Source organism: Myotis daubentonii, chromosome 5 (assembly GCF_963259705.1).
Source record: "Myotis daubentonii chromosome 5, mMyoDau2.1, whole genome shotgun sequence".
NCBI lineage: Eukaryota > Metazoa > Chordata > Mammalia > Chiroptera > Vespertilionidae > Myotis > Myotis daubentonii.
The window spans coordinates 90,350,983-90,363,833 of NC_081844.1; the positions used below are offsets into that span (position 1 = coordinate 90,350,983).

General features: G+C 53.6%; 1 protein-coding gene across 1 annotated transcript in view; it reads left to right on the forward strand.

Moving 5' to 3' along the window:
- Nucleotides 1-12,851, forward strand: part of PPARGC1B (PPARG coactivator 1 beta) — a 104,101-nt gene that overhangs the window by 64,263 nt on the left and 26,987 nt on the right. Inside the window, exon 2 of the mRNA XM_059698876.1 lies at nt 6,683-6,856. Within this exon, the coding sequence (XP_059554859.1) occupies nt 6,683-6,856 (174 nt within the window). The remainder of the gene's footprint in view (nt 1-6,682; nt 6,857-12,851) is intronic.

A 12,851-nucleotide genomic window follows, 5' to 3' on the forward strand; every position in this document is an offset into this window, starting at 1 on the left:
GAGGCTGGTCAGGGGAGCTCCGCTGTACCAAAGGCCTGAGAGGGGGCCTGGTTAGGATTAGCATTGGCTGCAAATAACAGACCCCCCCCCACCCCCCAAATGACTAGAAAGTTCAACAAGCTCCAAGTAGTTCTTCTGTCACAGCAGAGGTAGATGTCCCAGGGCCAGTTTGGCAAGTTACAGCACAGGGACCCCAACTTCCTCCATCCTGTTGCCCTGCCTACGATGCAGAGCTGCCCTCCCCAGGTCCCTGGTAATGCCATCCTCTCTGGTTGGCTGGGTCTGGCCTGGCCTTGTTGCTCAGTACTGAGCACTGCACCCCATTTTGCTCTCTGGGCTGGAGAACGCACTCTCACCAGGCCTGGTGACCCTCTGTTGGGTCTCCTTACAGCTGCATGGCTGGGGCTTGGGGCCCCACTGTGAAGGGCTGAGCATCACGAGGTTGTGCCGGCAGGTGGGGCCAGATGCTTCCACGTGGGAAAGGCCTTGAATGCCAGGCTGACATGTGAGTGTTTTTGTGGGAGATCCTTTCAATGGTCTGGTTCGTCTCTAAGTTCAGGCTCTTTTGCTCTTTTAAGCTGGGCTCAGGGCGAGGGTTGAGGATTCCCGAGTCCTATTTCAGAGGAGGCTGTAAGTATTTCTGTGGGAACTAAGACCAATTACTTTTCCTACTGTTCTCCTAGAAGCCTCTTTAGAAGTTTTCACCTAAGTTAATAGACTGGAAAGGTTTGAGTTTTTTTTTTTAATGTAAGAAAGATGCGTTAGTCATAACTTTTTCACTGATAGGTGACAGAAACTCCTACTGGCATGTAATCTAGAAAGGAAATTTACTCACAAACTGCAGAGTACGGGGACTAGCCTGGCTCAGGCACAGCTGGATCCACGTGTTTAAGTTATTTGTTTAATGTGGGGAATCTACCCCTCTCTGCATCGTGGTTCTGTATTCCCTGTGCCGGCTTCATTCTTACTCAGGCTCTTCGTGGGTGCTGACAAAGATGACTGCCCACTCTCCAGCCCCCTTGTCCAAATGCTCCGGCAAATTCCTGGTGTTCCCTCCCCTCCCCTCTGAACCAGTCAAACCTGTTGTGGTCCCTGGACAAAGCACATAAATTAGCCAGATTGTGCTTACGTGGACCTCCTGGGTAGAGGGGTAGGGTGGCTCGGGCTGCCACCACTGGGAAGGGCGGTAGGTAGGGGGCCAGCCAAATAACAGAGGTGGGAGGAGAAGATTGTCTAATGAAATGGCTTTGTGGGGACTTCAGGAATACCCCTCACTTCCTTCCTCGAAGGCAGGTCACAGGGCCACAAGTCCAGACCAGGCCAGGTCTCATCGATTCGGCTCCATGTTGGGCAGGCTCGGGCTCAGCAGGAAAGAGAGTCATGGTCACTCGACAGATACTGTGATGACACTGGGGTTGGGGGTTGGTGGAGGTTGAAGGGACACAGGGTAAAAGAACCAGTAGGTTTAGGACTGAGCGGAAGGGTCAGAAGACAAATTCGAGAAGCAGTGACCCTCTGAGAGCCCCAGTTTCCCCATCAGTCACATGGGGATGCCCACCATTGACTGCTCCCTGCATCTTGGGAAGGTACCAATGAGACCATGGCTGTGAATGTCACTTGAATGTCAACTGCAAGTGCGGTATCTGACCATCATTGCTGGGGTGTCTGACACATGCGAGGCTCCCACCCGTGTTACTTCATCTTTGTAAAAACCCTGTGAGGTAGGATACTTTCTTTCCTCCCCATTTTGTCAGTAGAAACTGAGGCGGCCAAAGGTATGCCCTGACCTCAGAGGCCTGGTGTTAGTTAGTGCAAAGCCAGGGGCTAGTTCTTTGTCCTCCTTGTCTAGGCCTCTTTCCTTTCCAAGACAGTCCTCCTCTCTGCACCTTTGACTTCCCCTCTGTAAAATTATTTGTTCATTAAATGCTGTTTTACCTAAATACTTCCTCCAAGCCTGTGTGGATCTCAGAAATGAGACTTGTACGGAATTGTATCAAATGCTTGAGCAAGAGGGGTCCATATGGTCTGTCTGTTTGACGCTCTCTTTTCCAGAAGGGGCAGTGAGAACCCGACTGAGGAGGTGACTCACTGAAGGATGCATAGCGAGTAGGGACAGAACCAGAAGCCAAGCTCTGTCACTGCCGCCACCCCTCCCCCTCCTGCTTCCTGCCACTCAGTAACTCAGAAAATGCTCTCTGGGCCCGGCACTCAGCGAGGAGATTTGCTGATTGCAGTCAGGAAAGTGGAGCCACCAATTTCTCTGGGAGATGCATTCTTTCTTAAGCAGGGAATCGATTTCCACCAAGATACACAGGCTTCCAATGAAGCCACTTACGTGAATCTGGATGAAGCACCATTAATTCACTGCCAGGGGCATTTATCTCCCTGGCTTGGGGCAGCCACGGTCCTTATCTGAGCAGGGTGTGGTGTTGCTGGAAAAATGGGTGCCGAAGGCCCAGCAACCAGATGGGTCTCGTGGCAGGGGTGTGAGCAGACCCTGGGGGGTGGGGAGGGGCCGAGGGACCATCCGGGTGAGGCCGGTGCACAGGACAGCATATCTAGCCCCTCACCTGTCCTGCGCAGCCCTGAACCTGCGACGTGACTTGGGTCTTTCTCAGCCCTCGTCTGCAGCCCTGTCTCCCCATCACTGAATGGGAATAAATGGTCTTGAATGTTCCTTCCCACGTTCAGAAGCAGGATGTCGGATGACAGCAGGCTTTGTAGGGAGCAAAGAGAGTTGGATTTGAATTTCAACTTCACCTTTCCGGGATCCTGGGTGCTATGGGTTGAAGTGTGCCCTCCAAAAAAAGACCTCTGGACCTCAGAATGTGTCCTTACTTGGAGATGGGGTCGCTACAGAGGTAATCGAGTTAGAACGAGGTCCCCTGGGTGGGACCTCATCCTGTATGACTGGTGTCCTTCTTAAAAGGGGACATTTGACACAGGGACAGGCAGACATAGAGGAAAACCATGTGAAGAGACAGCGGGGTAAGACAGCTGTCCTCGAGCCAATGAGACAGGCCTCGGGAGGGGCCAGCCCCGCCAACACCTTGATCTCCGACATCTGGCCGGGGGACTGTGAGGCCACCCATTTCTGTTGTTCAAACCCCAGCAAACTCATCCAAGTGACTCCATCTCCGAGTTTCCTGATTCGTCACTTGGGGACGGTGACACCTGCCCTGAAGGGTTGTTTTAAGAATCTGATGGGAAGATGCATGCACTGCCTGCAGCCTGGCCCGTGGCAGGTAGTGAGCCTCATTAATAGCAGTGGCCTGGTCCTGTGCTGTGACCTCCCAGCTCCACGGCGAGGCCCCCGGCAGGCGGCCGGTACAGAACAAGGCCTCAAGTCAGACCTTTCCGAAAGAACTGGGTCATCCCGGCATCCCTTCAGAAGCCTCTCCTAATATGGAGAAGGCCGGGAGATCACTGCTCATGCAGCGCCTAAAGGGTTTTCGCCAGAGTGGCCTCAGCCCTAATTGACAAGGCCGCAGAGCTGAGGTTTCTGCATTTTTATGTCCTGAACACACTTGGAGTGTGTCGAGCTGCTATGGGTAATCAATAAGGGCAGTAGTCATGGGCATTTTATGGGTGTTTGTAAAGGAGGTGACATGGTTTTGATGGGAAGGATAGTCACTGGGTGACTGAGTGAATCCTTTGTCCTCCGTGGGCCCCAGTTTCCATGTCTGCAGAGTGAAGGAGGGAGACAGGAGTTCTTAGGCAGCATCTCTGAAGGCCTACAAGTTAAGTACCAATTCCTTGCACGCGTATGCATCGCACATGCGTATTTTATGGAGAGCGTAAAAGCTCTCCATAGCTTTTGTCTGGTTCTTGAAGGGGCCTCTGAAGCCCAAATTGTCCACGATAACTCGCCTGGACAGCCTCTCAGGGCTGCTGATTCCTGGCCTGTCTCGGATTCTGATGATAACGTTATTTCTAAGGCTCAGGAAGCAAGTCCTACAGAGCCAGGTGCTCTGTTACTGGGATGAAGGGGATCGAACATAAAGGAATAGCTCCCCACAGAGGTTATTGCTGGGGGGTTTGCTGGCCAGGGAAGCCCCAGCTGCCCAACACCCTTGTGTCTCTGCGTTGGGCCCTCCTGTGTCCCTCCTGCCCTTCTTTTGGATGCTATACCTGCCGAACCCATCTGCCTGCTTCTAAGCTGGTCCCATCCCCATTGTACTTGGAGCAAACCCAAGTCTCTTACAATCCCTACCTGATCCGCCTCCACCTGCCTCTCTGAAGGCATCTGGTCAGTGCCTCATGCTCTGGGCTTGGTCCCCACTTGGGCCTCTGCCTTTGCTGGGCCCTCTGCCTGGAACGTTCTTCCCACGTCTTCCACCACCTGGCTCCTCCTTTCAGTGTCAACTCAGGTATCAGCTCCTCCAGGAAGCCTTTCCTGACCACCACCCCGCCCCCCCGCTGCCCCTCCCCCTCCCCGGCCCGCCCCGGCCAAACTAAGATAGATACCCGCCTTGTTAGCCTCCATCAGCGCACCTGGTTTGTTTCAGCAGCACTACCATGATCTATAATGAAATATTTATGTGTTTTCTTCCCCCATGAAGATGTCCACTTGTGAAGGAATGAACTGAGTCTTCTCTGTCACTGTGCCTGGCTCGAAGCAGTTACTAAGGGCACCCCCTAGCGTGGCTAAAATTAAAATGAGTGACAATGCCAAGTGCTGGTGAGGGTTTAGAGCAATTGGAACGCTCACACTGTTGATAGATGTCCAGTGCTACAACCTCTTTGGAAAACAAGTTGTAGCTTTTGTAAGTCACACACGCACTTCCCATAGAACCCAGCAAGTCCACTCCTAGGTATTTACCCAAGAGCAATAAAGACATATGCCACACAAAGACTTACAAACATTGTAGACTTCATAATAGCCAAAAATGAAAACCAAACCAGTCGTCCATCTAAGGAAGTCCCCAAGAGGGGGCTGAGAATCCACCCGACTGTCCCTGCGGCCAAGGCAGTTGAGTGGTGGTCAGGGTGTTGGCAGGGCCTGGAGTGACATGTGCTCAGTATTCGTGGTTGTTGAGTGCGCCTGGGCTGGAGAAAGACTGGGCAGGTGGGGGCTCAGGTGGTTGGGGGCGTCCCTGGAGACAGAGGCTGCCCGAGCACCGTGCTCCCTGGCCTGAGCAGGGGGCGGGCCACTCGAGAGAAGCTTGCTCTGGTGCTACCCATGCATGCCGGATTCTTCCAAAATGCCAATTAAGACATTTGACCTAAATTCGGATAAAAGCCTTTTTCCTGTGTCAAGTTGAGCTAATAATATACATTTATTCATAATTTATGAGGCCTAGTAAGTGGGAACAATTAAGGAAAAGGCCTCGCCAAACCTATTTCTCCTGTCACATAAGCTCTTTTTTTGTTCTCTGATGCAGTTCTGCCCCCTCTGCCTGCCATGAAATGCTGTTGTTTTTATTATTTAAAAAAATTGTTACTATGGCTGTGAGCTACCATTTCTCAAGCGCTTGCCGAGCCAGGCTATACCGTTGTTTCATCGTAACCTCATGAAGCAGGCGGGGGTTTCCCATTTTACAGATGAGGCAGCTGAGATTTGGAGGTGAAGGGACTGGCCCAGGGTTTCACAGCGGCTGACCGGGGCTCATGATTCAGATCCGCCAGACCCCTGGGCCTACGGTACTCCGTTTCAGTGTCAGTCTCCCAACTCAGGCTGTTTCTAAACTGGCAGAGCAGCCCTCCTCCTGGTAACTGTTAAACTTGGGAGATGGGGATGAGAAAGCGATGGCTTTCTGATTCGGGGGGGTCTGGGGTTAGGCCTGAGAACCTGCGTTATTTCTAACATGGTCCAGCTGCTGCTGACACTGCCGGTCCTGGGACCACCCTTTGAGAAGCGCTGGTTCAGGCAGTGATGTTACCAGAGTCCCCACCCCCGCTGGCAGGTGGGCTCAGGGCCTTGCAGACCTTTTCCTGTGCGTTGCATACGTGTTACGGTACACAGAGAAACGCGTAGCCTGGTTTTTCTCTTACACACGTGGAATACCTACTGACATCCTGCCGTTTAGTTTCTTGTCTAACATGTCTTACAGAGTGTATTCAGCCACCTCATCCTCCTCAACCATAAGATTCCGTGATACAGGCGATACTAGTTTTATTTACCTGTTGTCTCATGATGGGTGGGCTTCCCCATTGTAGACTTTACAGGTATTCCTGTCACGTCCCTGGGGACACGGGTGAGTGAGTGTCCAAACATAGTCCTCACTCGATAACATCAGCCATTATTATTATTATTGCGATTTTTGTTGCTTCCTTATTAATATGGAGAGATTGTTGTCTTCCAGAAATCTTTCAGCTGGGGGCAGGTATGGGAAGGAGTAGGTCTCTATTTACAGGTCCTCATAAGGTTTTCAACAAAACATTGCTGCTAAGAGAAAGGAGGGGCTACGTGGGTAGGGCCTTGAGGGATATATAGGAGTGCAGAGGAGAAGGGGAGAGAACAGCAGGCAGGATTGTACTGCCAGGGCCTGGCTTAGCTCCTGGTACATTCAAAAGATGCAAGAGAGTGGGGCAGAACTTGACATTTCTTGGTCATTTGGCAAAATGGCCTTGGCCAAGGGCGGTCGAAGGTCCGGACTGGCAGCATCATGAGTAGGATGGTCCCCGCTTGGGTTTAGCCAAGCTCAGCTCTGACCAGCCTCCCTCCCTCCTGTCTCCTCAGGGTGTGGGGTCCGAGGAGGAGCAACTCTGCGCCGACTTTCCAGAGCTTGACCTCTCCCAGCTGGATGTCAGCGACTTCGACTCAGCCACCTGCTTCGAGGAGCTGCAGTGGTGCCCCGAGAGCTCCGACACTGAGCCCAGCCACTACAGCCCCGACGACTCGGAGCTTTTCCAGGTATGACCTCCCGAGCCGCTGTCCCTGCCCAGCCGTGGCCCTCTCTGCCCCTGAAAGCCTGGCTCTGCTCGCACCACCTTCTTCCGCACTTGCTCGCGCAAAGAGGTCTCCTCTCGGGACTACCGAAGCTCTTACGACTGTGTCTCTTGCCCTGGATCTGCACTTGATCTTCGGCAGCTCTTGTCCTTGCCAGGCCTCTGGAAAGTGACGGCTGGGAAGAGCTGCTCTCTCTGTGCCCCCCCACCCCCATCCCAACCAGAACCCAGTCCCTCTGCGGTCAGGGCAGGTTCCAAGTCCTCCCTTCCCTGTGGTAGCTCACTCAGTTCTCTTCTCTATCCTGTGAGGCAGGCATGATCATTTCCCCATTTTGCAGATGAGGAAACTGAGGCTGGGAGGGTTGAAGGCATGTCGCCAGGGCCATCTACCTAATCGGTAACGAGCTAGATTCAAACCCAGCCTGCCTGCCTCCCAAGCCAGGGCTTTATAGCCACGATGATGCCGTGATGGGGATGCCTCCTGTTTACTGAGCAGCTGCTCTGTGGCGGGACCGCCCGGCTTGCGTATATTAATTCACTTAATTCTCTGAACAGCTCTCAGACATAAGTACAGTTATCTCCATTTTTCAATGGGAGTCTAGAGGGTCTTTAAATGAGGCAGTGCTGAGGACCGCTGTGCATACATATGCCTCTCATCCTGCGAGCTCCCAGCCCCGGGGCACGTACTGGGTGACGTTTCCTTTAAGAAGCCCTCTAACGTGGAAAACTAGGATGTCTGAGGTTTGCTTCAGAATAAAGCAAGCTCAGGACCACTCGAGATCTTGCTTCCTGGCACAGGGCATCAGTTTGGCTCAAATGAACTCCCACACAAAAAAGAATAAGGCAAGCTCTGCGTGCATTTGCGTGTGTGGGTGTGTGGGTGACCTGGAGGGTAATAGATGAAAGAAGATTGGCCATGCTGTTGAGGCTGGGTGATGGGTACATTCAAGTTCATTATTCTTTCCTGGAAATGTGCTCCCCCATGAAGGCTGGGGGAGAAGACCTAGCTCCCTGAGCCTGTCTGGCCCCGTAGTAATAACAGCAACAGTGTCCTATGTGCCACTTGCCATGCAGGTGTGCCATAGCATCACCTCGGACGGTGCGGAAGATGATAGCGTTGTCTCTAGACATGTTTACGAGCTCACTCTGTGTGTCAGGCACTGTGTTCATCAGTGCCCTGGGCAGCCTAGAGGGGAGAGAGACCCTAGACACGTAAACAAACCGTGCTCCTTGCATTGGGGGCACAAAAGGAAGTGAACTGGGACGAGAAGGGGTCCTAAAGATTGGGTGGCAGGGAAGGCGTCGGGGAGGAGATGCTTCAGCCGAACGGTGAGAAGGAGGAGCCTCGTGGAGACCGAAGAGCAGGGACGGAGGACACAGTAAGTGCAGAGCTGGGAAGCAGGAACAGAAGGGCTGGGGGGTAGAAGCTAAGGCGAGACCAGGAGATAGGCAGAGAGGTAGGCAGGGCCAGATCATGCAGGGTCTCTGTGGGCTAACGTAAGGAGTTTGATTTTTTCCCAAGGCTATTCTGATATACTAGGGGCCCGGTGCACGAAATTCGTGCACTGGGTGTGTGTCGGGGGGAGTGTCCCTCAGCCCAGCCTGCCCCCTCTCACATACTGGGAGCCCTCAGGCGTTGACCCCCATCACCCTCCAATCGCAGGATCGGCCCCTTGCCCAGGCCTGACGCCTCTGGCTGAGGCGTCTGGCCCGGGCAGCGGGGACCCGCAGCTGCCACGGCCCCACGATCGTGGGCTCCGCTTTAGGCCCAGGCAAGGGACCCCTAGCTCCTGGGACTGCCAGCTTCGACCGTGCCCAGCTTCCATCGCTGGCTCCACCCCTACTTCCTGCTATCACTGGCCAGGGCGGCAAAGGCACCTGATTCTCCGATCATGGCTGGGGGGCCCCCCAGCTCTTAGCTCCCCCCTGGGTTTCCAATCACTGTCAGTGGCAGGGGGCTTCTTCCTGCTTTCCCTTTCGCCTTCCTGCATTGTGCCTACATATGCAAATTAACCGCCATCTTGTTGGCAGTTAACTGTCAATCTTAGTTGTCAGTTAACTGCCAATCTTAGTTGTCAGTTAATTTGCATATAGCCCTGATTAGCCAATGAAAAGGGTAGCTCGTACGCCAATTACCATTTTTCTCTTTTATTAGTGTTGATAAGTAAAGGACTATTAATAACCCACTTCACAGGTGAGGACAGTGAAGCTCAGAGAGGCTAAGTAACTTGCCCAAGGTCCCACAGCTAGGAGGGTCAAGGTGTAGACTAACCTAGCAACCCAGAGCCCTCACTGCTACACAGCCTCTCTGCCAACCCCATGAGGATCAGCAGGGCCGGACTCCAGGTCTGGCTCCATCTGGTGACCTTCATTCTTTCCGTGAACAAAGGGAATGAGACCTACGCTATGCTGCTCCCTCCCTCAGAGGGCGCCAGCCTCCAGAAAATGCTTTTATGTGTGGAGACTGATGAGTGAGAGGGATTTAGATGCTGCGTGGGGACCATCCTCTGCTTACCCAGAGATTGGCCAGTCCCACTAGCAAGATCCTGCCAAGGTCCTACTATGTGCATGACATGGTCTCAGACACAAGTCAGCTTGGTGCACCCCCTCCCCCCGGCCCCCCACGGGCTCCCAGCTGGCAAGAAAGGCAGAATCCTCACTGATGCTTAGGACTATGCAGAACTCTGCCCACCCAGCCCCTCTCCCCTTGCTGGCCTGTGCCCCCCACCTGCTCCCAAGACCAGGCCAGCTCCACCCATTATACATGGATGCGCCTCTGTGCCTGTGATTATGTGATCGGTGCCTGATTCCCGCCCTGCCCCCTCGTGAGCCCCATGAGCACGGGGACCTGATGGCATTGTGCCTTGTTACAGCCCCAGCGCTCTGCACGGAGCCTGGCACTTTCTCAAGCTTAATATATATTTACAAAGTGACTACATCCTTCCGTGCCCAGCTCTCATGTTGGCTCCTTCTAAGGAAGTTGGTCAGTCACTTCCTCTCGTGGGTTCGCACCTTGTGTGTGTGTATGTGCATATGTGTGCACACGTGTGTGTTTATATGTGTCCTTTAGACTTCAAGCTCCTTGGAGGACAAACAGCATTTCATTCATGTGTGTGGGCCCTCACCCATTGTGGGGACTCAGTCGTACGAAGGCACCGATTGTAATGTTTCTTTCCTGCCCAGGGCCAGGTGTGAGCCAGTCCACAACCTTGAGCTGGGACTCCGGGGCCATAGGTTCTACCCGCCTCCTGCCACTAGCTGGGGCAGCTCCCTCACTTGACCAGTGGGACTCAGAGCAGTGCTGCCTTGGGTCACAGGTGTGAACTAACAGTCAAATGACACCGTTGCTATAGAAACAGACTGGGAGGGTGAAGAACAAGCCACTGGGACAGGTTTGACAACGCCTCGGGGGCCCTGCCCAGAGGCCTAGGGTTGGGGCACAGGCACTTTGTAAGCTTTTTTGGAGGAAGCAGCGTTTGGTTGTTCTGTCAGCTGTGCCGTGTGGCCCTGGGCAAGTAGCTAGCTTCCTTTGGTCGGGCCTCAGTTTCCCCATGTGAGCAATGAAGACGGAACATGGATTCAGTCAGTGGTTCTTAATCTGCTGGGGGAGAGTCGCAGGGTCCTTTAGATTCAGATGAAATCTATGGACCGACTCCCAGTGAAAAAGGGGGAAACTGATTTCCTGGGTTTCCCAGGCTCCAGTTAAAGCCCCCCACCCCCGACCCCCGAGACAGTAGAGGATTTCAGTGTCCTTGCCACCCTGATTGCCTAAATTCTGCCCTGTGACATTCCTTCAAGCACTCTGGGCCCAAAATGAAGCGTTTCCCCCCAGATTTCGTACAGACTCCTTTCCTCTAGCTTGAAATCAGCTCAGGAAGCTTGGGGGTGGGGCTGAGTCTATTAATATCCCTTCCTCCGCTGATTAACTCTCCATTAATTTACACTCCGCTTCCAAGCAGAGCTGGGGGAGCCGAGCTAATGGGCCAGGAAGAGGAGAGGGTTGGCCCAGCCCCTGTACTGTATTATCCTGCAGTGCCGATGGGATGATGCTGTGGGCAGGAGTAGCCTTTCTTCCCAGGGAGGGCTGAGGGGATGGCGGAGGCCTTCGGTTAGTTATTTTGTTGATGCCAACCTGTTGGGGGCTTCTTGAGGTCTCTGCCATTTTGTATCCATCTGAGCACAGCACCCGGCACACAGTAAGCCCTGACCCCCTCCTCTGACTTGCTGTCTTGTGTGACCTTGACAAGTGTCTTTCCTGGACCGTCATTCCACCACCCTAAAAAGAACAGCAACTGAGTTTCCTTGTGAGCGCCAGCTGTGCTGCACCGGCCATTGTTGCCTGGAGGGCTGTGCAGCGAAAGAAAGATGCTGGCGAGGAAGGAACGGCCACAGCTGCTTAGCAGGAAGGGATGGTACACTTAGGTCACGTGGTCAACATCCCTGGTCTCTGTATGATCCGGGAGGGATCCGCTGATATTTGCGATAATTCATAGTATCTCTGGGCCATCGGCCACCTCTGGGAAAGGGAATTCTCATTCCATCCAGTGCTTGATGACATCATTTCTGAGTAACATTCCTCTAGAATCTGTCCTTTGAAACCCTAATCTCAGTCTCTCCTCGTGGCCAGAATGCATTGTGCGGGTCATTCATTCTTCCACTCACAACATCTGCCTGGGCGCCTTCCGTGCTTCAGGCACTGTCTGGGCAGGAAGCGCTTTCATCATGGCTTCCATTGAGGCTCAGATCTGAGCCCCGAGCGCTCAGCCCCAAGAGTGGTCATTGAGTCCCAGGTTCCAAGACCTTAACTCCCCGTTCGGCTAGACAGATTGCTCTGGGGACACGGGGGCTCTGGTCTTTGGGTTGGGGAGGGTGGGGGGAGTCAAGTGAGCTCCATTGCATTCTTTTTTAAAAATGTATTTTTTATTGATTTTTTACAGAGAGGAAGGGAGAGGGATAGAGAGTTAGAAACATTGATGAGAGAGAAACATCGGTCAGCTGCCTCCTGCACACTCCCTACTGGGTATGTGCCGCAACCAATGTACATGCCCTTGACCAGAATCGAACCCGGGACCCTTGAGTCCGCAGGCCGACGCTCTATCCACTGAGCCAAATGGGTCAGGGCTCCACTGCATTCTTGAGCCAGAGTCCATGGATCCAGATCTACCCTTGGTCCTCCCCATCCCCAGGGCTCAGGTCAGGCCCAAGCAAAACCTTCTTGTGACCTTTCTTTTATTCTTAGCTGTGTTCCAAAAATGACAAACGCATTTGTTTTCTTCTCCCCGTGCCCCCCTTCGATTCACTCAGCTGCTGCTCCGGCTGCAAGGCCTGGAACAGATTTAGTGGGGCCAAACGGCTGTCACGGGATGTGTATTTCAGATGAACTTCCTGAAGGAAGGATCAGCAGCCTGACCTGGGTGGGAAAGCATGCTGGGGGAGGCATCCTGTGACAGCACGTGCTGCCAGAGCAGGCCCAGCAACCAGGGGTTACTAAATGGGGTCCTCGCTTCCTCGCCGAGAAGCAGGGTGAGCTCCGCAGTCCGGGCCCCCGGCGTGGGCTGGTGGGCTGGGAGGGTGCTCACGGGCCCTCCTTGCTGTGGATCTTCGACATCAGAGCAGGAAGGGTCTGGTTCATCTGTGCGTGGAGTGCTCGGTGCCCTGCCTCTGTCCTGGACTTGCTGTGTGACCCTGGACACCTCACTCGAACTCTACGAGCCTCAGTTTCCCCAACTGTGAGAGGGATTAGAATGGCACCCGGCTCTTACAGGCTGTTGCGAGGCAGTATTTACAAAGCCTTTCTGTTCCTCTTTTTAGCCAAATTCTTTGTCCCAGGCCTTTGTGCTTGCTTTTCCCTCCGCCGCGAACCTTCGTTCCTCCCCCTTTTGCCTGGCTGATGCCTTCTCATGTCTCAGGGCTCCTCGTGTAAGTTTCAGCTGCTCAGCGCAGCCTTCTTTGACCCCCCA